Source organism: Haliaeetus leucocephalus, unplaced genomic scaffold, assembly GCF_000737465.1.
Source record: "Haliaeetus leucocephalus isolate CR32 unplaced genomic scaffold, Haliaeetus_leucocephalus-4.0 Scaffold295, whole genome shotgun sequence".
NCBI classification, from domain to species: domain Eukaryota; kingdom Metazoa; phylum Chordata; class Aves; order Accipitriformes; family Accipitridae; genus Haliaeetus; species Haliaeetus leucocephalus.
In genome coordinates, this window is record NW_010972731.1 from 9,295,952 (window position 1) to 9,323,107 (window position 27,156).

Below are 27,156 nucleotides of genomic sequence, written 5' to 3' on the forward strand. Positions count from 1 at the left end.
CATCAACTAATTTTAATTGGTGTAAATAATAATAATTAGCAGAGGGTTAATGTAATTCTTAATGCTTCCTAAATTTTATTTAAGACGACAGACCCTCCTCCCTAATCCTTTCCTTACTTCTAATGAGGGCCTGGCTGTGAAAGGTGCTGAGTGCTCGGCACCATCACCGTCAGACCCGCACTGGCACCAACAAGATGGGTGTAAAGAGCTAAGGCAGGCAGCTAGGCAGAAGAGGTTTGTTTGGTCATTTTAAATATTTAATTACGCTCTTTGGGGTTAGAGCACTGCCTGGAATTCAGGAAATCTGGATTCCCTTCCTATTTATGCCCCTATAACCAGCTACAACCACTTGGTTCCCCTTTGGTTCAGCTCCTCTGCCCTCGAGTAACCCGTCCAAGTGCCCGGTGGAGGGCCAAGGCCTCTTGTCCGTGCTCCGTCGGAGCAGCGAGCCGTGCCCCGCTGGCTCAGCCGTGTCTGTTCGGCTTCCTCCGTCAGCACGGTGGGCAGAAGCGTCTGTGCAATTAGCACCCGCGGACCCGCTGCCACTTCTGGGCGACGTTAGCTCTCGGGGCCTGCCCGCCTCGCAACCTCCCCTCGCAGCGCTGCGATGGCGGGGCCGGCCAGCCGACCGATGCCAGCGCCCAGCGTGGAAACTGCCCCAAAACTGTCACCGGGAGCACCCGAAGGAACCCAACCAGCCCAAACCCACCGGGTACTGCCAGGGAAGAGGTGTCTGGCAGCACCCCCTCGCCTGCTGGGGAGGGCCCGGCACCCCGCAGCCATTCCGCCAGCACTCCCAACGCCAAGACCCTCGACCGCCTTCCATCTGGCTTTGTGTAGCTGCTGATAAACTTATTAAAAGAGCGAGAGCTGCTCCCTGCCTGCCTGGAGTGTGTGGGGCTCTGGGGGGGTGGCCGTGGGGGGGTGGTGGTGGTGGTGCTGCCAGAGGCCTCAGGCTCCACCGGCCCCTCGCAGGCTCCAGGCCCTGGCGGCCATGTCGGAGGAGGCCCCGGCGCTGGGGCGGCCGGATTCACCAGAGCCTGCGGCTCTGGAGCGGCAGAACCTGCTGGCTGTGCAGCGGGAGAGGCTGGGCCGCACCGGGCAGGTGGGAAAGAGGAGGAGGAGGCAGCAGGGCCGGGGTGGTGCGAGTGGGCCTCCCCTCTTCTGGCCTCTCCTCTCCCCACAGTGCCGGTTCCCGCTCCACAGGCTGCTGGTGGTGGCCCGGCTGGGCGAGGGGATGGCGGCGGAGGACGTGGCAGGTGGGTGTCTGCCCCAGCCGTGGGGTGATGGTGGTGGTGGGGGGGACAGGACAGGCAGCCCCACGCTGTCTGGTCTCATTGAGGCAGAGCAGGCGGGCGGCCCCTCGGCCCGGGGGTGGGGGAAGCCGCCCGCTGCGCTCAGCTTTCGGCCTCATCCCTCGTAAGGTGTCTTAGACCGCAGTAAATATTGCGTGGTTGGAGCAAACATTGCCTACGAAGCGATGGAACGGGCGGTATGGGGTGGTGAGATGTAGAAGCCTTGTAGTGGCCCGTGAAATAAGAAAAATATGATTTTGTTAAACTGCATAAAGAGAATCGTCACTTGGGAATCCTTCCTGAGCTAACGAAAACACAACTGCTGGAAACCCTGAGGGAGGGAGAGAGACTTTAAAGTCTGATACTGTTTTTGCAACCAACTTCATGTATGACTTCCTCAGGCAACTAATGTATACCAAGGGTTTTGTCAGATGAGTGAGATACATTAAGACAATTTTATTTTCTTTTAAACACCTGTATCAGCTAGTGCCAATGTCAAGCAGAAGCAAGGATGCAACTACACATGCAAGACTTCTAAGTGCTCTACATTTAGGGCCTTCGGGTGATCTATCTACAGCAACAACTACGTAACTACCTCTTTAAAGAAATGCTAGTGGGAATCAGGCACGTTTAGGAGCTAACATGAATTGCATTGGTGCATATGTCAAGAAGAGATTCCCATGGTAGCAATGCTTTCATGTTTCTTCCGAGTAATAAAAGCACGATCTGTGAAGCTGTTGTCTGCGGCAGCAGAGAGCACGCAGAACACACCACACAACACTAACTAGCTGGAACTATCGCTCTAAACCGTTTGACAAACTGCCAGTTTTTCTTTTGAAACAAGGTTATCACAGAGAATTGTTTGAAAATGCATTAGAAGACCACTCAAGAGAACAAGTCTCAGGTCTGCTACTTCTCTACTCCAGCTATATTCTTCATGTAGTAGAGGTAAGTTACATAAATTCCTAGTGGGATCAAGTAACCTTGATTCATCTTTATACAAATTTGGCTTCTAAGATCCAGCTAACTACAAATGTATAACCATCTCTTACTCCATACATAGGCTTAAAGACCTGAATAATGCTGTGGTGGGTTCAGTAGCTTACCTCTGGGATTTACTCCACCCAGTGCTTCAGATAACTGCCCCAAAACATTATCCTGACAGAATTAGATGACATGTTCTGTTAGACGTAACAGGAACAACATGCGTTGTTCTCAGTGCCTGTGACGCAAAGGAAAAGCCCACGTAGGGCAGCTGATGAATTATTTTTATATTCCCAGATTAGTTTGTAATACGCAGTTCTGTAAAAACTCTACCCTTTCCTCTGCAGTCTTGCAGTAGCACAATCCATCTCATCATCCAAGATTTAGCTTCTCTCCAAAATCAAGGTCATAGGTAAGCGTTTCATATTACAGAAGCGGCAGAATACTTCCTTAAGGTTAAAACGAACATTGGCTACGATTATATCAAGCTTTTATTCCCCCACTGAGTACCTGTTGACCACAGAGGAGCTGACATTTTCCAGTTACCATGACCCATCTTTTCCGGATGCAGTCAGCAGCTGACCAGCAGGCTCTTACCCAGTCCTCTGCATTGGAATCCATCTTCAAGACACGAAGTCTTCAACTGTCAACAGCCTTCATAGGTTTCAGTAAATAGGAAAATCCCTTCCTTAAGAATCAGCTGTATAATTTCTGTACCCTGCTTTGTAAACATTTGTAAATGTATGTACTGGAATTCCAGAAATTATCTTTAGAGCATTAGTCACTGCCAGCCTGCTATTTGCCCTTTCAACACTACCTAACCAGTCCCACATAGCTCAGCCAATTACTGTCTTTAGCTTAACCCAAGTGTCTCTCTAGGGCCCCATACTAATTTACTGAAATCCAGGTTCATTAAAGCTGCATCATTTTCTTTGCTGTGAATGGAATTCCTATCAAAGCAAGCCACCACCACACACCCACATTTGCTTATTAAATCCCTTCTGTTCTTTTGCTTGTTTCTCACCCTCACATCTGACCAGTCCACCCAAGACCCTTGCACAGTATGTCAGAGTAGAATTAGAAAAGGTTTCCACTGGCTGGGGTGTGAGGGGTGCACCATGCTGTATGCATAAAATGCTCTAAGCATAGCTCTAGGAATGCAAACAACTCACTGCTTAGTTTATGAAACTTGACCATCTGATAAAAACTCCTTGCTGTACTTTAAGATGGAATTCACTGTCTTTCAATGCAGTGCTTTACTCCAGGAAATTAAAGTTTTAGTGGTGGCACATAACATCCCCACCAGACTGTTCCCAGACTGGTACGTGGCAATAGCAACGGCTCCCGTGACATGTCCACAAGACTCAATGCAATCACAGTCTACAGCAGAGGTGGTTGCAGAGTGCCTCACCCTCCTACTCCAACTCACAGCCTGCATTCAAAGTTTTGAGGTAAGCTTCAAATAACTGGGCTGGAAGAAATTTTCCTAGTTTACCCCCCAAAAATCCCCCCAAACCACACAAGCAAGCAGCCGCACTTACCTTTCAAGCAGTGTTTACAAGCATAAACACCTGAGCAGATTCCAAAAGCATGTTAAAGCATTACAAAACCTATTTTATTCCAAGTTTCTTTCTAGACCTCTGTAGGGTTATTTTGTGCAGCCATTTGATTAACTAATCAATAGCCCCAACATAGCTTAAAGCCAGGTGAAAGGCACTCATGAAGCACACACCTTACATTGCCTCCTCCCCTGCCCATTGCTCTGCACTCCTGGGAGCAGAGAATACAGCTCGGTTTGGTAAACAAGGGAGTAACTCCAGCCCTGCTGTTCTGGCCAAATTTCCTCAACTTTAACTGCATCATAGCCCTGTGCTCTTATTGCAACTGTATTGAAATATGCTCTTTACTATCAAGGATGACAGCGAGGATACCAGTGAGAGTGTACACACTCTTGCACCTGAGCTGCTAATCCCAGCAGAGACAATTAACTATTTGTGTAATGCTGAAGAATGTGCAAGTCCAGAAGATTTTCTGAGAATTTATTTAAGTCCTTCACAACCTGCCCTGGATTCAGGTAAACTGCATACAGTTTGAGAGATGAACATCAAATTTAGGAGCCAAAAATTCTAGTTGTGTTACTAACACTGAATTCTGAGTTACAAGAGTTTGTTACAGTGCTAGTGTAGTGACAGAGGAAAGCAGGACTACACCCCACTAACAGGGCTCATCTTCCCTGTTAAGAGATGTCTGAACAGGAAACAACTGGGCAGCCACTAGGATTTCAAACTGGGGCATGGAGAAGATAGCAACTAAAATAAATTTATCATGTCACCAAGAGCAATGTGTCTTGTCAAGGCCTTCACGAAATGCAGTTTTATTTTGTAGTTAAGCCTGAGGTCTAGTTTAATCACTTCAATAAAATGTATTATGGAGTATTAAGGAATTTATAGTTTAAGTAAATTAATTCAACTAGTTATATGAATGTGACCTCAACTGACTGGTTTCCCCTCCCTCCCTCTCATTCACAGAAACAGTATGGCCTGTTCCATCTCATTTCTCTGCATGATAGAGGCTGTATCCAGTGTTCGTCTTTGCAGCTAGGCTCATTTGTGTTTAACATGAATCTACACATTAAAGAATAGATGCATATTCATTCCCAGTACGCTACATTCCTTAAAAGAAGAACAAGCTGAGCAGCCAGTGACTCATGAGCTACAAAGCCCAGGGAATGACTGTAAAACCTTCAGTGTCCACTGGAAGCAAATGTTACTCACAAACTTGAATAAAGATGCCTTAAGTTGACAAAAGACAATCTTTAATTTTATAAATGTTCACCCAACTGTCGAATCCAAACAGGTGTTTCAAAGTTCTTTCAAAATTCAACTGTTTTCAATAAAAGCACAAAAACCACTTCCACAGTTTCATCTTGAAACAGTTGCAAGTTTCACATAAACAAAAGCAGGCTTGGTTAATACAAATAACTATGAAATAAGTATTAAGTACTGATCATTAAGTAGCAATGAAATGATTAAAGATACAGTAAGTTTCCTTCTACAGTATGACAGTCCTTCAAGGCACTAGAATACATCCACAGTTTTGACAAGGTGACTGATAACCAGCAGTCACCACCAGCACTCTGGCATTTTTTGGTTCATGTTTTAAAAAGAATCTGCAGCAAATCAGTGAGGGAATGTCTCTTGCAAGGCATCTCTTTGTAACGTCTAAGAACTAGAAATAAAAGTCTAACCGTGACATTAAAAAGATTATTTCCATAATACATGCACTTTAAATAACTAATGTTCTGCTTCTTATTCTTTTGGAATTTCTGCTAATACCATCTGTATTAGCAGCAATTATGCTTCCTATGCAAGTTTCTGCAGTAATTAATTCCTTCCATCCAAGATTTTGAAAACCATTGTTGAGACACAGATCATTAAACTTCTTCTGAATGGCTAAATCACTTCCTCCGTGATGCACAAGTCACAACTCTACAGAGTTTTGCCATATCGTCAAAAGAAGCTTTTCACTGTTAGCTCTGTTAGCTTTCCCACCAGGAGAGGAACCTTTAAAAAGTTTGAGAGTTTCCATTACAGAGCAGTGCTTTCCGTATCATTGTCAATATCAAGCATGAGGTGGTTGTGCAGTTCTTTGCTTGCTGTCTCTGTCAGAAGCTCTGAAGAAGGGTTTTGAAGTGGTTCTTGAATACTGGAATTAGAGTCTGCACAAAAAATGGAATAGCAAGTTTAGCAGTCTGGACAGTGACATCTCATTCACTAGTGTATTTCTGGTGCATTTCCTTAGAAAGAAAAGGGAAGGGAAAGGAAAGATCAACGAAGGCTTTTCAAACAGAGGGCTGGCACATATGTGCACACATGGACACAAACAGGCTAAGCCAAACTAAAAAAAGCTCATGAGCTGCTTCTCCTACATACCTTTTTTTAGTCTTGTACATAATAAAAGAAAAGCATTTCTTTCTGAAGAATGGAAGACAGCAAGTACGATTTAGTATCAGATTCTTCAATGCCCCTTAAGAGTGGTACATTACTCCAGACTTTCACATCAAAACACAATGGTCACTCAGCAAAAAAATTTGGCACCTAAATCATCAGCCAGGTAACCACCACCTATGACTTTTAGAAGCAATAGGAACATGTATGGTGTCAAAAGGAGGCACTGTCACAAGAAAATGAAGAAATTATTTAAACCAAATGCAGATTAAACCCCTTTCCTGTGTATAACAGGGAACGTCATGTTCTTTGCCTCTTCTGAGGGGAGGAGAGTTTTTTTCAAGCCGAGGTGTCCAGGGAGGACCTCAAAATGTTGCGTTTCTGGTGACTGACTGCCCTGGTAGTTAGCCAACCAGAAAAATCTGTAACAGTTCAAAAAATGTAACTGAAAATACTAAGTTAGTATTTTGGAAAGCTAATTTATAATATGCTGTGACATCACTTACTGCAATCCAGCAACTGTTTCAAACAGAAAATAATTTAGATCACTTAAATCAATAAAGAATCCAAATAAATGCCTTGCTTTTAAACACAGGTGGCATAGACAGGCATCCTATAAAGACTTTGACTCATATCTCAGGCATGAAGTCTTAAATTTAGTCCAAAAGTTACTTCATAAATGTTCAAGTTGAAAGTTTCTGAGCTAAATGACATGGAAGAGGCGAAAGCAGACGCAGAACTGAAGTCGGAGCGCAGCCTCCCCTGCTTTTCTTTCAGCCTGTTACTGGAGTGCCAGCCAGCCTTATGCAAAGTGCAGTACATTTGTATTCAGTGATACTGTTAATATAGTAGCTGGAACTCCATCATATTATGGCCTGACACTGATTAAGCAGTTAAGTGTTAACATCTGTATTGCTGCAACTTTCCCAAAAACGTGATTCCAGGACTATTAATGTTTTCTTGCGAGGCGTGAACTATACATTTTCTCCCCAGTCTTGTATCAGTCTTGGGGAATACCATATTCTGCTAAGATAGCATTTCAGTGGTAAATGAAGTCATCCCGAAGGCACAGAACAAATCATCAGTACTGTTATGACTTGTTAAACACCATCACCTGGGGGAATCTTTTAAATAGATTCTCTCCCCAGCCCTCATTCTCATTTTGAAGGTCAGTGTCCTGGTTGCTGGGCTATACCCAGTGAACAGTGCCTTGTAGCACCTACAAGACCATCACTGTTCAACACACCTTTGATGGCAATGAAGAAATAATTACTGCAGCTACTTTAAAACCAAACCTTTTCACTTAGCCTCACATTCATGTGTTTAAATTAAGTGCCCAATCCATGAAACCAAGTTTCACAACATCAGCAGCTCTCCTTTATCCCCACTATACTGTATAACTGCTGTTTCTACAAAAGATGAAGATTTAAGTACTTTTAAAGTCAGCTGACATAAACTTTAGATTTTTTTAAAGTCATTTTTACTATTGTTAACAGAAGCAACATTACATAAAAGAATAAACTGCAACCGTGTGAGTTCCCAAATTCTTCTTGCATTTTTCTCTTACTCAAAATGTTCCATGCTGAGCTTGACCTCAGAAGAGATAAGCACAGAACCAAGTAGAGAGGCACTGCATTCTCCCTCATATCTACCAGTACCTGCTGTTTCCTTTTGAACTTTCATTTGAAGTATGGTTCAAAAGGTGTACTTCAACTTTAGATGCAGGCACACAAGTTCTCCCTACCACAACTGCACATTGAAGGATGAATCAGAAAAGGAGGTAACTGAAAGTGTGAGGTGACACAGGAAAGGAGTATTTGTGACAAACAATGGTACAGCTACGTCAAATACAAAATGAACCTTTGTATAAAACATGTGGATTTCTAGATAGGATTTTCTGTACGTGGAAAAAGTACAATGTGAAACTGGCCAGTCAAAACATGAACAACTTTACAACATTCTAATCTCCAATACTTTTAGTACGTTAATGTAAGAGCGAGCATCAAACAGCCATTCTTTTTGCATGCCACGCTAATGATAATGCAAGCAAGCAGTGTTATTTGTGACAGGTTAGTAGTGGGCATTAGCACACACATGATTATGAATTAGCAACATTTTTGGCCAATCATATGCCTTTTCCTTACCATTGAACTTTCCAATACAGTTCCTACTGAATGCAGGTCAAACATCTAGATTATTTAATAAAATTTTTGATTAGAATATTCTTTTCTAGGGCTTATTACTTTAATACCATAAATAGAATTTGAGGCATTACTACAGTCCAGTACATGGACAAAGGAATGCAACAGTATCCTGAAAAGAATTCAGAATTCCTGTTCTGATATAACAAAGTTTGCTGGTAGCTTAATTTTGGCTTCCATTATTCCCATCTGTCTTCCCTCACTCCACTATTTAAGGTTAAAATTAAAACCAGCTATTTCACATTGTGAATTAGGTAAGTCAGTCTATAAGTGCTTATATGTGCACGTGTAAATGTTAGAGCAGATACTCTTATGTAATATGCAGTGGTGTTAATTCAGAACAAATATTAATCCTTTAAAAAAAAAGGTCTAGAAAGGTGGATGATCCTGTACTGAGTGTACTGCTATAGGTAAGTCTGAGTATCATTTCAACTGTGCCCCAAATGTTGGTGGTTTTTTTTTTTTTTGCAAAACGTAATAGATTTTCTAAGTTCCTTTATCAGTTTTGCTAGAGAATCCTTCATCAAAAGGCTTCCTTGCCTCGTTTTCCTGCATGGCAGCTTTCATACTGTTGTTTACTGTACACAACTTAAGTGCCCAATTTGCTATCGTTTGCACTTGAAAGGAACAATATTAAGTCTCTCCAGTTTTAACACTGTTTCAACACTGTTGATTTCAATATTTTTTTAATATTTACTCAGACTACAGGACAGTTGTGTACCTCTATTATGCCTGTAACTTAGCTGAAAAGTAGTCAGCACTAAGTTGTAATTCACAGTCCATATCCAGCCTCAGTTCTGCCAATCACTCCCTTATGGCAGATGCTTGCCTTGGGTAACTTCAACTCCCCCACTAACAAAGCAGCCCCCTGCATACCAGCTGGGTATTATTTAGAAGGCAAGTATTTCTCCAGTTCCATTGGGGTAAAACAAACCCTGCTTGTCTGCTGCTATTAAAGCAATTTCCTCAGAAGCAGAAAAATTCCAACATGAAAACAAACATGGTCAACCTATGAAACACGACTTAGAAATTAAGGTTAAGTCTTTCCTTGAAGTTTGACTTATCAGCACAGTTTCCATTCTTAACTTATTTGTAAGTGCTGTAAAGATCCAGACCCCAGCCTTATTTCTGAATTCAGTTTTGAAATAAATTGCTCTTGTATTTTAAAGATACTGACAAAAAGAACAGAAGTACAATATGGAAAAGTCTGTTATTTCAAAAAGCAAAGCTACTTTTTAGTTGCTTAAGCAGCATATTTACTGCTAGTTTCTCAATTAAGAAAACTGTACTTCCAGCTTGACTTCTCAATCCAATACTAATTTCAGTATCTTTCCTGTAAGCAGTCAAATCTTGAGATAATTCAGGAATGCAGCCTCAATTTTTTCAGCCTGTCATGCAGTTGTTACCTTAAAAAGGTAGCATCTCCAACCCATTACATGTGAATAGTAAGATTATTAACATGTTACCTGGCAGCTGTGATTGAACAGACCAGTACTATTAGTGAGGCTGGAGCTGACAGAATGCAAATGCAAACATGCCAGAATGCAGATGCTGCTGGGTGCTTTTCCAAAAAGGGGTTTAGTCACATGAGCATATATTTTGCCAAATAAATTCCAAGTAGTTAAAAATAACTGAAAAACTAAAGTGAAAGCTATATTAAAATACAACCACAAAACCCTGAACTGTAGGAAAAAACATGAGTTTCAGTATTTGCCTGCACTGATGAGAACAAACTTGTTTTAAACGGGTCACTGCTTCACACTTGACTTGTGGACTAGTAGTTCTGGTGACTTTTTGTGAAGTGTTACTCACTTCATAATAATTATTTTTACAATTTGTTTTAAGGAATAACTCAATGTTCGCAGGACTATTAAAATTAAGCAGCATAGGTTTTAAAATCTCTTACAAACATAATGATATGTAGTAATGAGGTAACAGAGTTGACAGAGAGCACATATTCCAAAGCGCATATACAAAATAAAGCTACAAATAAAATATTGCTGTGCAGGAGCATTTTAGCTTATATTGCATGTTTCTGGTAAGTACAAACCTTATTCGCAGTAACCATCCCCACCTGTGAAGGCATCATGGGGTAAAGCTGTTAGGCAACAGAATTTATACTTTGCATTCCAATACATTAGTCTTATTCTAAAGAAGCTGCAGTGTCATTGGAAAGTTTTAACCATTATTAAATATAAGTAGATTTAAAAGCATTAGTCTCCTATGTTCATTATCCCTTCCTTCAGAATTTCCTATAATAAGCAGAGACTCAGCAGGAGTACATTTCAAGATCTACTAGTTTGACTGTCCTCAGCAGTTACAATTTTTTCCCCCAAGACTTAAATTAACATTATCCCTATCAAACCAGTAACTACAAGCTTCACGAAGTTCCTGTGAGAAGACAGGAAGTTTCTCTTTACTTCACAAATGTCTCAGAAGGCAGCGGCTGCATTTAAAATATGAAGATCTATCTAGAAATTGACCTAAGATATACAGTTTAGTGTATGTGATTCTTCAGCTTCTGGATGTCCAACTTAAAAGCACATCAGAAGACTTCATTCTCATAAGGTAAAACACTCACTGTGTTAGTATCTTGCCTATTAGAACATGTATCAGTGACCACTTTTACCACTTTCTTATCTTCTGTATGTGCTGAAATATACTATCCTTGGCTACATATTCTCCCTCTTCCAAATATTTGCTTTTTGGCAACAGATGTGTAAGCATAATAGAGACTGCCATGATGCTGAGCCTGGAGAAAGCCCTAGAGAGTTGGTTGCTATAATAGTGTTCAGCTTCCAGAGCAGGAAAAAAATAAAGCAACCTAATCTACACTTCCCCCAAAACCCTTCTGCCTCAGGACTGAAAACCTTCACTGAAGAGGAAGTGCCCCAAATCCTCATGCACAGAACAGGTGGGTGGGCATTTTAACTGGAAATGAGCAATTTAGTATTTTGACTGTTATTTGTGTTTCCAGGTGTCTCCCCCCCCCCCCCAAATCAATTTCCAGCTACAGATTTACAGCTACAGGCATTATTTTCTTCATTTCCGCTCCCTGAGGAGACACCAAATATGAAAGAATCCACTCACCTGTTACTATTTTGGAAGATGTTTGCGTGGGATTTGCAATAATACCATCTCCAGCCAGCTGAGAAGGAGGATGAGGCGGAGGGGGAACACTAGGTCTATTTCTGGGTTTTGGTACTGGCCGTGGCCTTGGCAGTGTACCACTCTGAGGTGGAGAGTGAGACTGGGAGGTTTCTTGAGTAGATGGCTGTGGCGATGGGGAGCTAGTATTATGTTTTCCCAGAGGGGGTGTATCGGGTGGTGTTGGAGTCTGCGGAGGAGTGTAACAGGGCTGCTCTGGTCCATGCTCACTGCTGGGTGCAGCAGGAGGAGATGCTTGACTGTTTGATTTGGGTTGCAGTGGAGGAGTAGCCTGTGTTGGGGGCTGTGGTGGTGGATGGCTGGGAGCTTGTATTGGGGAAAGGCTGCTGGAATATCTCCGAGGTGCAGAAACCTGGGAAGTGGAGGTCTGGGCTGCTCCTTGGTTTGCATGTTGAGCAGGAGGAGAAGAACTTCTAGCAGGTGGTTTTGGAGAGACAGAAGGTGGCTGAGCAGCTGGGGCAGAACTTTGGCTTCCTGGCTGCCCTGGCGGTGGGTTGGCTGGCTTGGGAGGGGCTGGCGCAGGCTTTTTAACAGCTGTTAAGAGAAGAGGTGAGATTTCATGGCTGTGTACTGTGAAACCAAACTCCTGAAAGAAATTAGTAGTGCAAAAGAATACTCAGGTACATTATCAAAATAAAATGGTGTATTATCAAATAGAAGCGGTATCAATAGGAAGCTACAGAAATGCGTATGCAAGTTCACTGATCAATAGTCTTTCAGTGATTTTGTTAAACAGCGTCGGTAACATTACTATCAGCATTCATGAAAGAGTCCAAAAGTCCAAAGATGTATTTAGCTAGGCCTTAGGGAAATGCAAGAGAATTAAAGTGTTGTCTGCAATAAAGGAAGAGATACTGATAAAGTTATTTCAGTACGCATTTTTGCAGTACATAAAAGAATAAGAACTTAGTGGCTTGACAAGCAAATGAAAAACATACCTCTCCTCATTGAATGGGGACTGGGACCTGCCGCATTCTGTGGCTGATTAACAGAAAGCTGATTAGTGCTACTTGTTGACTGGTTCTGGACAGTGCCTGCATGCGCACCATTTCTCACGGGTGGAGGAGTAGCTGAAGATGTGTTGTCCTTAGATTTTGAGGTACTGAAAATTTAAAATCCTAAATTAGATGATTGTAAAACGCCTTGCCCAGATCAGCTGCACCCGCTCAAGTTTACATTATGAACCGTGCTATAGTTCTGACCCTCAAACGCTCCAGAAAAACTTCTGCACTGGCTAGTATTTACAGACAGACTGAACAGTGCCACAACTCTTTAAACAAGTGGCAAGCAGGTTTTAGGTACAAATGATTAATTACCAAAATTAAATCAGGAATCCAAGTAGTTCTGCAGTGTCACAGTACCTGTTTGAATGCACTGCTGATACCTAGGAGTACAGTCTCCATGCTAATGCACCCTCAGTGCATTTGCAGATCCTTTAAAAACAGACTCCCAACATGAGAGTTCATATAAAATTACTTCTCCAATTTCCTCATTCAAATATACCTACTACCCCTATAACTCTTAGCCTTTTCAAAATATTCTGTCACAGTATCACATCCAATTCACTGGCAGTTATCTGGTAGACCTAGCTACTAAGGACCAAGGGATGACAATCTGTGAAGCTCTGCCAGAAAAAAAAAAAAACCACAAGGGACATGAACTAACTTGCTCCATATAGTATATGGGCAAGGCAGGTGTAATCCTCACCGCTGAAGTCCCTGGAGCCTTTGGAAGACCCCAGGGAGGGCACAAGGACTGCAAGAGCTGGGTGTGGAGAGAGTAGTAGTTCTTTTCCCTTCATTGACTGGCTGAAGTCTTCTCTCCACCCTACCCGGAATTAAGCTTTTACCTTACTGGGAGACCAGAACTTGTCTTGAGAGAGCAACCCCTGTAAAATCTTTGAGATTCAGGTCAGGACAACTCAGCTCTTCCTGACCTTTGGCTATGAAGACAGCAGAATTGGGAAACACAGCACTCCAGTATGAACCAGCCAAGGTGGTACTAGGCAGTGCCCCCGCTTCTCTTGCTATGTGCTTGCAGTCTTCACTCACTTCTCTCTCTTTATAGTCTCTTGCAGCATCTTACTCATCGCAAAAGGACTAACACCTTTCAGTCACTTTTATGGGCACATTACAATCCTAATTTTTCCAGATGCTGTTAATAAATTGCAAGTACTTGAACACAGAGTTTGTGCAGATTTTAAATGCATCTTTTAGACACTACTCTCAAGGTTTTGTTTTAGCTGCCTATGCCACAAAAGACCTCTGTGGAGGAAATATTAGTCTGCGGGGGATTTCCAAATGAGAAGTTGTTTTTGTAAAAATGTCAAGTGAGAACAAAAGCTATATGCAAAAGAGTCAATGCTGCATCGAACCCCATGGTGGTGTTTTACCATAAGATGCTATGCAAGAGGTTGATGTCTGGAGAGTGCTACAGGCCTTATACCTCTCAGACCACAAATTATTGAAAGCAAAGTGCTGCTTTCACCATACATGAAAAGAAGAGTCAAGGCTACTGCCATTAGTCTTGGAGTCCATGTGTACTAATAGTGGGGACATGATTGCACAAAGTTTCAATAGTATTTAAGTAGCAAAAAAGTCTGTGTACATGCTTGTCCTAAAGAAACTAATATTGAAGTATGATAAATTGACTCCCAGTTTTCTAGCAAGCAAGTCTGGTCATCACTAACACTTGCTACAGACAAAAAAAAGAGACACATCCAGATAACGTGTACAAGAAACAACAAACAAGACCAACAGGTTTCTAGTATTGCCAATGGTAGGTTTTGTTCTTTCAGCAGCAAACTGACAATCATACTGCGTGGACACCTCTAGAGTATAACTTGGAAAGGTCAACATGGGTAGTAGAAGTACAGTCTTTTTTAGTATTTTGCATCATCATCCACCCCCCCCCCCAAGAATTCTCTTATTTTAGAAGATCAATTCTGGAACAATATGCATGGCAAGAGAGCTCCTGCATAGTGCTTCTGAGGCAAATACAGTCAATGCATCAGTTTGCTGTTGAAGCAGCCTGCTAAGCCACTGCCAGCAGAAGCCATGCCTCTTACCTGACATCCTCATTTCCTTGACTTTGTAACTGTTCTGCTGTGCCAGCAGAGAGAGCAAAACCAGCACCCACTGGGCTTGTTTCAGCCACAGAAGCTTGTGAGTGCTGCTCCGCTCCAGACTGAGCCAGCACGCCAGCCTCCGTGGGTGGAAGTGGTGGCTGGAAAGCTGGGGATGTGTGCTTTCTATTTATAGTGCCACATCTCCGAGGATTCGCTTGGAAGTCCATAACCTTGACACCAAAGCTACAGAAAGAAGAGAGAGTAAACACACCACACCAGCCAACACCAGGTAACTAAAGCAACAGGACAATTAGCTGTTATAACCCACAAAGACAAATGCAACCCCTGTTGCTTAGCATGCAAAGCAGCAACAAAGAAAGCTTCAACTTTCTGCATATAACACCATTAATGTTAAGACATGCAACACTATTTGGCTTATCCACACAGAGGGGTAAGCTAAACATAAGTGGAACAAACTACTCAATTACGTTTGAAGACAGACATTGATGACAATGAGGTCAAACCACTCAGTAATTTGACATGTAAATGCACACATTTTCTTACATACCAGAGTATCTCCTCACTGAATGTATTTTGCCACATGAATTTTGTTTCTATTACGCACTAAGTTACAGTACAGATTTCAAGACAGACAAAAAAGCCACTGAATATATGCTGTGATTTGTCTTTAAAGGAGAACTATAGATAAACGGACTAAAATTCTAACAGATTTTACAATGCATACAGCAAATGCATTCTAGAATATAATTTTATTCTTGTTGTGTTAAAGACAGTGAATCTTGAATTTATTTTCTTCTTCCTCTGTCAGTGCTGATAAATTTGCATGTGGCTAGCTATAGTTAACATTCAGGTAACAATGTAACATTTGCATAAACAGCTAAAAACAAAACAGCACATCACTTCAATATTCATGATATGAGTGATAATAAATGAACGTTACACTACATGTTATATGGGAAAACAGCATGTTTTATTTTTATTTTTTAGCACTCTACTGTTTGCTGTGGTATACTGTACCATCATCAACTCAGAAGTCTTATCATGAAGGCACCAGGTAACACCACCTCATCTTATGGGCTTTGAAAAAGAAGCCATGGAATATCTGAAGTTAGATACTGATAGATGCTACTATATACACTTCTGTCAGTGGATTTTAGACCCCCCAAATCTGTAATAGGAAAATGGTTAACTGGAAGCAGTAATTATCTGCTTGTTTTTTATCATGCATAGAGTGTAACTGGAAGCAAATACCAGTACCTTACCTTTGAACCTTCCTCAGGCTGCAACAACATGGAGGGGGGGAAATAAATCACTATTGTTACCTATAGTTTCCATGAAATTCTCCTCCTGAGACCAATAAAAGTGTATCTGATTACAGCCTCCTCAGTAGTCCAGTTCTCAGGAGTGGGCTAATAATTGAAACCTAACCCAAGAATGTAACATACCTTTCCTTCTTCAATAAATCCCCTTCCATTACAGTCATACTAACAGGCCTCTTCCGTTCCAGTGTCCCAGATTCATATTCATTCCCAGTGTGTGACAAGTGATTTGAATTAACAGCAGGAATTGCAACAAATGCCCCAGACACATTGAAATCTTGATCTGAAAGACAGGCAGATAGAATGCATCCTAAGACATATATATACAAAATGGTGCCTCACTGCAAAAAGCTATTGGAGGTTTACCTGCATAGGGTTATCACAAATACAAAATTCTTTTAACTATGGCAAGAATTTACCTCCAGGGAAGAACCAGTCTGCATGCTGAATAATTGGCTCAATAACTGCTACCACATGGACTGAAGTTGCTGCTGCCATTTCAGCAAGGGATCTGCAGAAGAAATTTGTAGAACACTTTATACAGAGTTCTATTAAAGTAAGAAAAAAAAAATTCATATTACCTAAATGACAAATTATGCTAAGCATGATGTATCAGGACTCTTAAGCACCACATAAAGAGCAACTTCACACTTTGATGAAATCTAGACTATTCAGTAACATTCACAGCATTTGAGAACACTCCTAAAAAGATGCATGCCGAAAAGGATCTGGAGGCACAGGTTGAAAGAACATTTGAAATATTTTTTAGGGAAATAGTCTACATGATTTAAAACAATACAACAAGAAATTCTACTGCTTTGTGGAAGTTCTGTTTTGCAGCTTTCCTAAAACAACTTACCCTTCATTCTTTGCCCATAACAAGTTGGGGCCCAAGACTATTGCGACATTGCTGGGTGTCATTTTGTTAATATCGCTGTTCTGTGCAAGCTTTGCTAAAAATTTGATTAAATACCTACAAAAAGGAAAGAAGTAATTAAACAGCAGGAACTAAGAGCATTCCTTGTTGAAAGCAACTAAGTAAGAATTCAAGAACTCGTAAAGACAGCTCCCAACAAAACAGAAATAAGATGAACAGCCTTCTGTGCTTGGTAGCTGGCTACTAAGTTTCTACTCAAGAATCATAAAAGTTGAACTGGGTAGAAAGGAAAGCATCTCCCACCTTAGCAAAATGGAACTACAGAATTATTATATTTTCAGAAAAAACATTTAGATTTACGTTCCTGTAATGGAACTTCCACACTTCTAGGCATCACCAGAGTCGATTTTGTTCCTATTCATTCCCAAAAGGCAAAACGAAAGGAAAAATAACATGTATAAGATACATCCAGGTGATTTCTAAGACTGGAAAATACAATGAAGAGCACAGCTGGTGAAAAGCCAGGTACTACTGCCAACAGCACAACCCTTAAGTAGAAGGGTTCTATGCATCAGTATTTCATTACAGTCAATAGTGAATTAACTTGACTGGAAAAGTCTACCACCACCAATGCACACCAACTACTTAATAAAACAGGATGTCCTTTTATAAACGTAACTGCATTTGGCCAAGAAAAAAAACCCTGGATTAGAGTTTTGGTTTATCAGCTTTGAAACATAGTACCCTAGCATCAAAGCAGCTGTGCTGCAAGTCAACAGATGTTCATACATACCTGAAATTAGCATGATAATGCTTAGGTAATCTGTTACAAATTCTCCATAACTCTTGTAGCTTCTTATCCTGGTCCTGAATACTGAAAGGAAAAAAAATTTCCATTACATCTTACTTTCAGATCAAAAAAATTGTTGTTTCTGCAGTGAACAAAGAGATGACTGTATAACCTTCTGTTTATGCCAAATAAACGCACTGGTTTGTATTCAGTAATTCAGTAACCTGCTAATCAAATCCCTGAATTATCTCTACCTGCAACAAAAGACAACTTCTTAAGCATCAAAACTATGCAGCCAATAGTCTGAAGCAGCCCTTACATTTAAACATAAAATAGATATTTCACCACATTTTTGTGCAATTAGTATTAAGCCAAACCACAAAATTTAAAATAATTTGTTACACAAAATACTTAACTGTTAGAGCAGAAATAAGAAAGTAAACTGTGTGAGCTTGGTCTTTTCTTTTGAATTCATATATGAAGAATCAAATTGATAAAAATATGTAGAATGTTTTCCTATATAACTATTTTTAGTATGCTTACTTTGCAGCTTGTGTCCATTCTTCATACAGACTGTAGGTCATTAAAGGTTCTGGCAACTCTCGCAAATAGGATTTCAAGGCACCTGCAATGCAGACCAGAAACATGCTAGCTTCTTAGCCAATGCTTTCAGTCTGCATTTAAAATTCTGTCCTCAGATTTGTAATTTTATCTATGTAATAGGACCCAAGTTCCAATGAAACAGTGGGAAGACCTGACACTTCCACAGTATATCTGCTCAACACTCAATACAAAAGGTCTTCCAGTAATTACTGTAATTTGACAGAAACATGTATTATAAAATTATGAATCATCTCTTCAGAGCAAAGAACTTAAAGGTCTACATATGGCTCTAATGTCCCTTGAACACATTAACACTCTTGTCATGAGAGGAAATATGATATTTGGATTACTATGATCACCTGATTTTAAACACCACTCTGTCATGCAGACATGAATACATCAAGTGTGATGAGCATGCCTACCTTCCTTACCTGTGTTAGTTGTGCAATGAAGTGAACTTTCAATTTATTTTCATTCATAGTTTATCTGCAGAGATCAACACCTCACACTGCAGCAAGTCAACAGTTAAATGAACAGTGTAACTTGCGTTGTATCAATTTATACCTGGTTTTGGTTCAAAACATTCACAATACCTGCAACAGCATGGGGATCAGAATAAAATTCGTCAAGCTGGGAAGTTGAACAGTCCAAGGCAGCTTTCAGCTTTTTTAACTTGGAGGCTCCAGCAGCAATTCTGAATAAGCCCTGCAGAATAAAAATAAAATTTATTTGACTGGTAACAACATGTTAGTACAAGCATGAAACAGTAGAAGTTTTATGACAGCCTCTTTCAGAACAGTTTCAAGTTTGGCATCTTCACCTTATGCTGTTATGACCTAGCTGGCTCTTAATGGGTCACTGCCATCTTACAATGTTTTAGTTCCCTCTCACCCTTGGCTCATTCCTAATTTTTCATTCTAGGTGCATTCATCTCAAAGATACTTCAAATAGTGCTGAACATTATTCTGTTGCAAAAGATTTATCATCTACACTAATGAACAAAATTACTTAAGCAACTTGTTAAAAAGTACAGGCACCAGTCCATGAGTTTGAGCTCTTTTTTCCTGTCCTTCATAGCATGTGATATGGTATTACCTACCTCCTCTCTCATTCCTGTTTCCAAAAGCATCATTACGCAGGCTTCAATAGGGACTGCAATTTCACGACCACTGCGCTTGAGATGCTCTTCTAATGGAGTTCCAAAAGCTGGTTTTTCAGTCCATTTGTCTAGTTGGAGAGTATCAAAACACTGAGCAAAATATCTAACAAACACTTAAATTATGTCCGAGACAAGAAAAGAATAAAGCCTCCAGTACAGCAAAGATTTTCAGAATACAGTAGGAGTTTTACAGCACTTGATTGGTAAAGTCCCTTGTATAATGAGTAAAGAGAAAACGAGCCTGCTAGTATTCAAGAAAAAAAATACTTCTGCATCTTTCTGGATGGAATATCACATACAAATCCTTTGTATAACTGGAAGCACATGTCCCACTAGGCCTCAACACAAGTGCCACCACATGGCTGTAAGTTACATTAATTCTGATTTGCCAAGACACCAAAAGGCTGAGGTTTGCAAGAATCTTCAAGAAAAAAATTGTCCAGATTGCATGACCTGGGCTGAACTCAGTTTTAACTGTATTTAAGGTGCATAAAACCAGAGCTGTTAACACAAAGTTTATTGCTGATTTAAGGAATCAGCAATTTAAAATGGATGTTAATAGCCCCAATGTCTTACATTGGAATTACCACATTAAAAGCCCATCACTAATGCTAGCACAAATCTTCAATTCAATTTCTCAATTGTTGCTTAACTCTGAAAGTCGAAATTGGCACAAGTTTCTCCAAATTGAATGTGAAATTTCTTGGTTTCCTACAATTTCTTTCTTCACCCATTTCTCTTGTCTTAATTGAAAAAATGCAGATGTAAAAGGTTGTTAGTATAGATGCATTATTCCTTTTATGTGGAAAAAAGGTCAAGAAAGACAAAGGATTTGAAAAAGAGTCCTCTAAAGACACAATGTGCTTCTGCAAAGGATTTAATTTACCCTTTCTGTTTGCAAAACCACGTCAACTATATCCCTCATAAGGCTTTAGTTCCTTTCATTCATTAACACACCATGAGAGGCACAAGTCATTTTCCCCAGTTTTGCAAGTTACAGCAAACATTAGGAAAATAAATCCTAGAAATTGTTCAAAATCACAGTAATTTACATGACAGCTAGAAACACAACTGAAGTCATGCACTACACGTAGATCTTAGATCCTGGACCACTTAAGACACCATGCCTCCTAGCCCACCTTCTAGGAAGGCTAATCTGTTCTGAAGCATTTGTCATATGACAAGTTTGTACAAAGCAGCTAAGCAACAACAAAAAAATTTAAAGCAGTCACATCCATAAACAGAGAACCTTCCATACAGCCATAATGCAGCCCTGATGCTGTGCAAGCATCATTTATTTGCATTACCTCGTCTCCCATCAGATCTACAGAGTACAGATATTCTGTATCATCTTTCAGCAAGATGCTCATATTTATTTATTGATTTAAATGGTTCATCTTTTACAACTTGCATGTGGTCCGCAACTGAGTATACCTGAGCCTTGTTCAGGTTAGAATATATTTTTCCTCAGCCTTTGTTCAGCCTACCTCTTGTTCAAAGCAATTAGCAGATTAAGAGACAGTATAGCCAGTATTTAGGACAGCAATTTCAACAACACAAAGTGCATCTTCGTACCAAACCATTAATGATGGAACTTAACTCCCACTGACAACGGAAAGCTTAGTAGCATGAGAAAGAAATGAAGCTGTATTACTCACTTTTCTTAACCTGATATTCAACACAATAATGTGAACACTCCATTAGCCAGCTGTAGTGCAGTGTGCACAGTGGGGAAAAAAAAGGACTGCATAAAAGTCAAGCTCCTTGGAATAAGGGAAATTTTTCTGATAATTGCCTAGTAATAATTCAAGAAGCAAGGACCCTAAAAAGTTCCTAAATCACAATGAAACGTTCATTGGCCTAAAAAGCCAGGTATGAATTAGCAAAGTTCACGTGATGTCAAGGAAGAAGTGCAAGCAAATAGAAAAATCCTCCGTTTACTTTCTTGGGTATCAGACAGATCCTTAATATTTTATTAGTGTGTTAAAATATGGCTGGAGAACTCCAGAGAACACAAAGATGGAATTATGCTTGGGAATGTAAAATTGTTAAGTAGATCAAAATGGCCTTAATAAATAAGTCTGCATGCAAGAGAATCAAGATAAAGGAGGAGAATATTGTGCATAGGTGGCACAGGCAAGGAGAAGCATCAGCCAGAGCACAGGTTACTTTACCTTGATGGGCTTGAATTTCGGGTAGGACCTTTTCTATGACTGCTAATGCTTTTCTATGGTAATCTGCTTGTGCTTCTAATAACTGAGAACAGAAGCCACATTTTAAAAACAAAAAGAGCATTAGCTTCTGATGAGCACATAATACAAGACTAGAAGGTTTAGCACACAAAATGTAATCTTTGAGAATTGAGTGTCTATGCACATATGTGCTGCAAAGTCATACTGAAAAAATACTCACCATAACAAAACATCTAGCATATTCCCCTTCTTTGGACACAAAGTTATACATGTCTGCTGCTAGTTGATCCTTTGGAAAAAAAAAAAGGCAAAACAGTATATCAAATTTACAGGGGCATTTCAACTTATAAAGACAGAAGTACATATGTTTATTTTGCCTGCAGATAAGTTTGAACTATTGATTCAGGCAGTACAGGAAGCCAGTAATCCACCTACTCTGCTACGTGTATTCTTCCAAGAAAAATTCATTCAAAATGCCTAACTTTGTTTTATATAGCAAAGCAGTTGCCCACTCAAGTCAACAATTGGATTGTATGGCAGTATGTTATTTACAGCCAATACATGCATACACAGACAAGTACTAATAAAAGGTTTTTGGTGCTCAGCTTAACTGCGTCATAATGTAGTATTTGACAATTGAGAAGTGAAACTGAACGTGAACTGCTCAGAGCTGTAATAGTCAGAATGTTCCTTTTAAGTCAGCAGCCTGAATTTCATCTAGGTAGCTCACAGTGCGTGGCTACTCAGTGGCTTGAAGCACACAGACACCCTGAACATTTCAGTCAAGGCTAAGACACAATTCCTTCTCGTAACTGCCTCAGACTGAAACAGAGAATAATGTAGAATACTCATCTTAAAAAAAAAATAATTCTTTGTTTAATTAAGGCAATTCAGATGCAGATCAGCTAGCATTAACATACCTTTAAGACATCCAGTTTGTTAAGTCACATAATTTGCGACTGCAGTAATCAGACAGCCAGTTCCACATGCAAGGCTTACAGAAGCAGCCATATTCTGATTGCTATTGTTGCTAATGAGAGGTATGCAAAGGACAGACACTCATCTTGTCATACCTTGCATTGTTCTACTTTATTTCCAGCTTCATCCATCTCTTCCTTAAGAGATTCTATTTTTGAAGGATGCACTTGAAAATTTGTTCCTGAAGTCTTGTGGGCTTGATTATACCTGTGGAAGAAAGGCTTCAGTCATTTGGTGAAAACTAATATTAAACACAAATCTGCATTTATGGCTCCCTTAAAATTGGTTTCTTTTGACAGGAAACAAAGCAAATAGTTTCAGAGGTTTTCCAACAGTACTAAGGTGTTCAAAATACACCATTTATGACATGCTGGCGTAACTCACAAGAAATCCTGCATTCTCCACAGTCTATAACATGGGTGTATAGTATGTTAGAACTACGAATCCCAGAACATGCTACATAAATTATCACCACAGTTTAAGACCATTTAAGGGATTGAAGGGTAAGTTGAACAACCTAGGACCCTACCAATGAGATGGTTCAATATAAAGCTGTAAAAGCACTTGGCATGATTAAATAAGGAATAGGAGTCTAATTTTGTAAGTTGACAACTTACGTGAACTGGAAAGATGAGTTTTCAGCATTTTTCCAATTATATATAAGCATGTAAGGGCTCCAAAATCTTGATCTGTTTGGATCTAGTAGTCATGAGTCCTTTTTTGAGTAACTTACATTTAAGTTTGTCTTTTTTTGACAAAGTATTAACATGCATACAGTAGCATTTCAGAAGCAAATACCAGCACCAGACCTGATGCCATGAGATGCCAACAAGAAGTTAACATGAATAGAAAAGGACCTAGTAATTAAAATGGTTTCTTACCTTCCTCTTGCAGAATCCCAGTCCAACACCAGCTTTGCAAGCTGTTTCCTCTGCTTCTGAATGTTTGGGATCTCTGTCTAAAACAAGAATTCAAGACTTACATTTATTTTTAAATTGTGTACTGTAATAAACTACATTTTGTAGATTTCATACCCCCTTTCCATCAACACATGACTCCTTAAAACAGTTTTATTATTAGCAACATGATAAGCCCTTTTTGCTCAGTTTATACATAAATCCAGATTTATTTCTTCAGTCAGGCTTAAGCGACTTACCTCTGTCAATAGACACAGTGGATCCAGAACTTCTCTTTCTATCTGTACTTCATGCTGAGAGAGCTCCATTGCCAGCTTATTCTCTGCATCACCACATGTATCTAGCATTTTCCTTTAAGAATTACAGGAAGTTGTAACATGAGTTACTACTGACTAAAGACGAAAGATTCAGAACAAAACAGTAGCGGCCCTTTGAAATCTGCTACCCTTTTGGAAAGCTTTGTGCTGTATAAAGCAAGGCATTACTTAATGGCATAAAACCAAGATGCTCTATGCTGTCATGGGCAAATTTGGGATAGGTGAGGAGTGTTATTAAACCTTTGTCTTCTAAAATTCCTTAGCCATTACAACATTTTTGGAGGCCTTAAGTAATCTAGGTGGTTATAATGGCCCTAATGGCAGAGAAGTTAGTATTTATTTCAAAGTCTATACTTCCATCTCACCAGATGTAGGAAAATTGCTCAATGCAATATTTAATTTTCTCCTAAGCCCCTTTAATGTGAAAAAGTCTTAACACCTTAATGCTAAGCAATCACATATGCAGCAGTCTCAGGTTCCAAAACCATAATTTGACCTTTGTTTTAAGCCTGTTCTAAGGAAAAACCCTATTCTCTGAGATTTTTATCCATGTTTAAATCTCCCGCAACAGCTCACAAAAACGCACACAAAGTTCTACACTGTCTCCATTAGAATTCCCATCAGGAACGAGGAAACACATTTGCTCTAGGAATTCAGCATATTAATGTTCATTTGTTTCAGCCACTTTCCTGTAAGCTGCAAATACACACTCTGCCAGGATAAGGAAATTGGCATTATTTTAAACTAGAAGCCATTAATGCAAATTGGCATTAAGTCATTAATGCAAACCTGCAGAATGCAGTATTTACACTAAATTTTAAACTTTAAATGGAGATAATAATTCTACTAATCCACAAGCATAAAAAAGCCTTTTTCAAAAGCTTTTAAGATAGCAGAGAATCAGAATCCTTTGGAATGCAATTCAGAGCAAGCCTAAAACTTGCCCCCAGAATCACTCAAGAAGAAATGCTTGCTCACTTTTTCTCCTTTTGGATTAGAGAAGGAATCCAGAAATATTAGTTTCATTAGATTGGAAACAGCCTTTGTGTACCCAAAGTCTCTAATTAGAGCCCTGCAGGCAACAAAATGACAGACTGCAACTTAGAAAGCAAGCCAAACACTTACCCCAACAGAGTTTCATCACTTAGCTGGACAGATCCTTCTTGCATATTTTGAGCAAGAGCTGTTAGAGGAAGTTTTTTCTGTGGAACAGAAGGAACAGTGCTTAGCTTATAGCTATTCACCCTTTCCAGCTTTCCCAGTACATCCCCTCAAGACTTCTCTCTTCTTCCATATGGTTTCTATTATACACATATGCAGCTCATTCTTTGACTTTAAGAAAAGGCCAAGTCACAAAAAGTTTCAAGCCTTAAGACTCCTGTTCTCAAATACTTTGAAAACCACTTTCTTCTCAGTCTTAGTTGAAATGACTGGCCCAAAATGTATCTCAACTACTGTCAAAGACAAGTAAACAGCTTTAACTTGAGATTTAAGCAACTAGCTTGTCATCTATCTCTCCACAGAGGTTCAGTCTGTGTGCCCCTGCTTTCAGGAGGTCTCTATTATTCAATAAAAAGAGAAAACTTGAAATTATTTCTGTTCTAACACTTTAGGAAAAACCTACCTATGGCTTTGCTAAAGAGGGGCAGAAATCAAACGTGTACAGAATAACATTTACAGTTAACTGGAGATGTCAGTACACAAAGCTAATTCTAAATATGAGGAGCTTAATCAGAGTTGCAGAGGATCTTCTCAGTCAGGTCTCATGAAAGCTGTAAGTACCCAGCACAGTGCAGAAACAAGTGAGCGTCCTGACACTACTAAGGTACTCCAAGGTTGTGTTGTTATATTTGGACGGGGAATTACAGCTAGCATTTTACCAAACAATGTCAACATGTGAGATGATTTTACAGAGCTGGCTAATTTGAGGCACAGCAGCTGATCAGTATTTAGAAGGCCAGACCGTATTCAGCCTAGACTCAGAAGACAAGCCAAAGGGCAATTGTACTTACATGTCTCTTATCAGGATCTGTACCATGCTGGCCCTGAAAACAGGCAATTAATCGCTTCTGTGCAATATGGCAAACAGATCTCACAGTGTCAAGACGTCTCTCAATCTAGTCGGCAGGAGGGGGGAGAGAGGAGGAAGAGAAAACAAAACAAAAAACAGAAGTTATTTCCCTGGCCTCAGCAGAAAATCTTCCTCCTGTACTACACTTAGTTCTGGGTTGCATATTTCTCAAGTTCTACAGCTTACAAGAAGTCCAGATGCTTAGCAGAAGTGCCTCACAGCAAAAATGCTTGGAAAGAGATTTAAATTGCTTTTTTCCCCTCAGTGGCACAGCAATTCAGTCAGAGCTTGAAATACTCACAAGACTGGAGTGGAAGAGGGAGAAAAACATTGCCCCTATTTTTTGTCTCAACAAAAGAGAATCAGGTTGATACTTGCCATCTGAGATGAATGGCGCATACAGATATTCAAGACACTAATTTAGGGAGAAAACTGTAGGAAAACTCTCATATTTTTTTCATTGTGACCTTGTAGAGTATAAGACATATCTGACTGCCTCTTTACATTGGGCCAAACCTATGTACTGCAAACTTTCTATTGCATTTCCTTCTCTAGCTGTCAAATACAAGGACAAAGTTCCTACATCCTAAACAAAATAATATTTTCAGGGAGAGATTAATGGGATTCAAAAGGGGTGTGGAATGAAAAAAATAGGCGTCAATGCACAAACAAGAGTCCTGTTTATCATAGTATATTTGAAACAGGGCTTAACACATAGACTGTGAATATGACAAAGACATAAACTGTTCTTTTAAGGGATTTTAAGTAAGAAACTCGGACTCTTATTTCAAAGAGCATCAAAAGCAAATGAAGTGATGAGCACCAGGACAGAACTGCTTATGGCACTGAGCTCTCTATGCACAGCACCAGAAGAATGTGGTTTATCTGCATTTTGATGACTCACTAAGAATAAAAGGAGGCCCTTTGGAATGGCTTCTATTTAAAAAGCAAGAAAAAAAAGTAGATTTCATCTGTAGAAGTAATCTGAACAGGCTCCCGTTTTTGATACAGCTCTAAAAATCACTCCTGCTACATTTTCAGGAGGGCAGTAATTCTCCCCAGCTTTCCTACCAATCATAAATACAGATTAGCTGACAGAGTAGCAATTTTAGTGCTAAGTTATTATGCCCCATGTTAGCTCCTGTTAAAGGCACTGTACATGGATTTAAAGCAGGAGATATACTCTTGGTTCTTCCAGGAGGCAAACTGTCATGTTCTAATGAACACAAAATGCTATAAATTCTCATTTA

At 40.0% G+C, this 27,156-nt stretch overlaps 2 protein-coding genes across 4 annotated transcripts in view; one reads left to right on the plus strand and one right to left on the minus strand.

Moving 5' to 3' along the window:
- Positions 1-994: 994 nt before the first annotated feature.
- Positions 995-4,373, plus strand: LOC104833743 (chromosome unknown open reading frame, human C7orf62). Its single transcript, XM_010570622.1, has 5 exons — positions 995-1,105; positions 1,187-1,259; positions 2,140-2,243; positions 3,545-3,625; positions 4,194-4,373. Exons 1-5 carry the CDS (start codon positions 995-997, stop codon positions 4,371-4,373), a joined length of 549 nt encoding a protein of 182 aa, XP_010568924.1.
- A 755-nt stretch (positions 4,374-5,128) lies between these two features.
- ARHGAP17 (Rho GTPase activating protein 17) overlaps positions 5,129-27,156 on the minus strand; it is a 47,006-nt gene continuing 24,978 nt past the window's right edge. Inside the window, exons 3-21 of one of the 3 annotated variants that reach the window (XM_010570488.1) lie at positions 25,848-25,952; positions 24,961-25,037; positions 23,758-23,869; positions 23,483-23,559; positions 22,697-22,808; positions 21,844-21,912; positions 21,606-21,687; positions 19,372-19,499; positions 18,866-18,977; positions 18,213-18,294; positions 17,673-17,753; positions 16,862-16,975; positions 16,422-16,513; positions 16,129-16,285; positions 14,663-14,905; positions 12,534-12,697; positions 11,518-12,129; positions 10,478-10,501; positions 5,129-5,997 (exon numbers count right to left, since the gene is read on the minus strand). In XM_010570488.1, coding sequence (XP_010568790.1) covers positions 10,479-10,501; positions 11,518-12,129; positions 12,534-12,697; positions 14,663-14,905; positions 16,129-16,285; positions 16,422-16,513; positions 16,862-16,975; positions 17,673-17,753; positions 18,213-18,294; positions 18,866-18,977; positions 19,372-19,499; positions 21,606-21,687; positions 21,844-21,912; positions 22,697-22,808; positions 23,483-23,559; positions 23,758-23,869; positions 24,961-25,037; positions 25,848-25,952 — 2,442 coding nt within the window. In that variant the 3' untranslated portion in view covers positions 5,129-5,997; position 10,478. Of the gene's footprint in view, positions 5,998-10,477; positions 10,502-11,517; positions 12,130-12,533; positions 12,698-14,662; positions 14,906-16,128; positions 16,286-16,421; positions 16,514-16,861; positions 16,976-17,672; positions 17,754-18,212; positions 18,295-18,865; positions 18,978-19,371; positions 19,500-21,605; positions 21,688-21,843; positions 21,913-22,696; positions 22,809-23,482; positions 23,560-23,753; positions 23,870-24,960; positions 25,038-25,843; positions 25,953-27,156 lie in introns of those variants that run through there. The other 2 variants (XM_010570487.1, XM_010570489.1) reach the window with 2 other exon arrangements.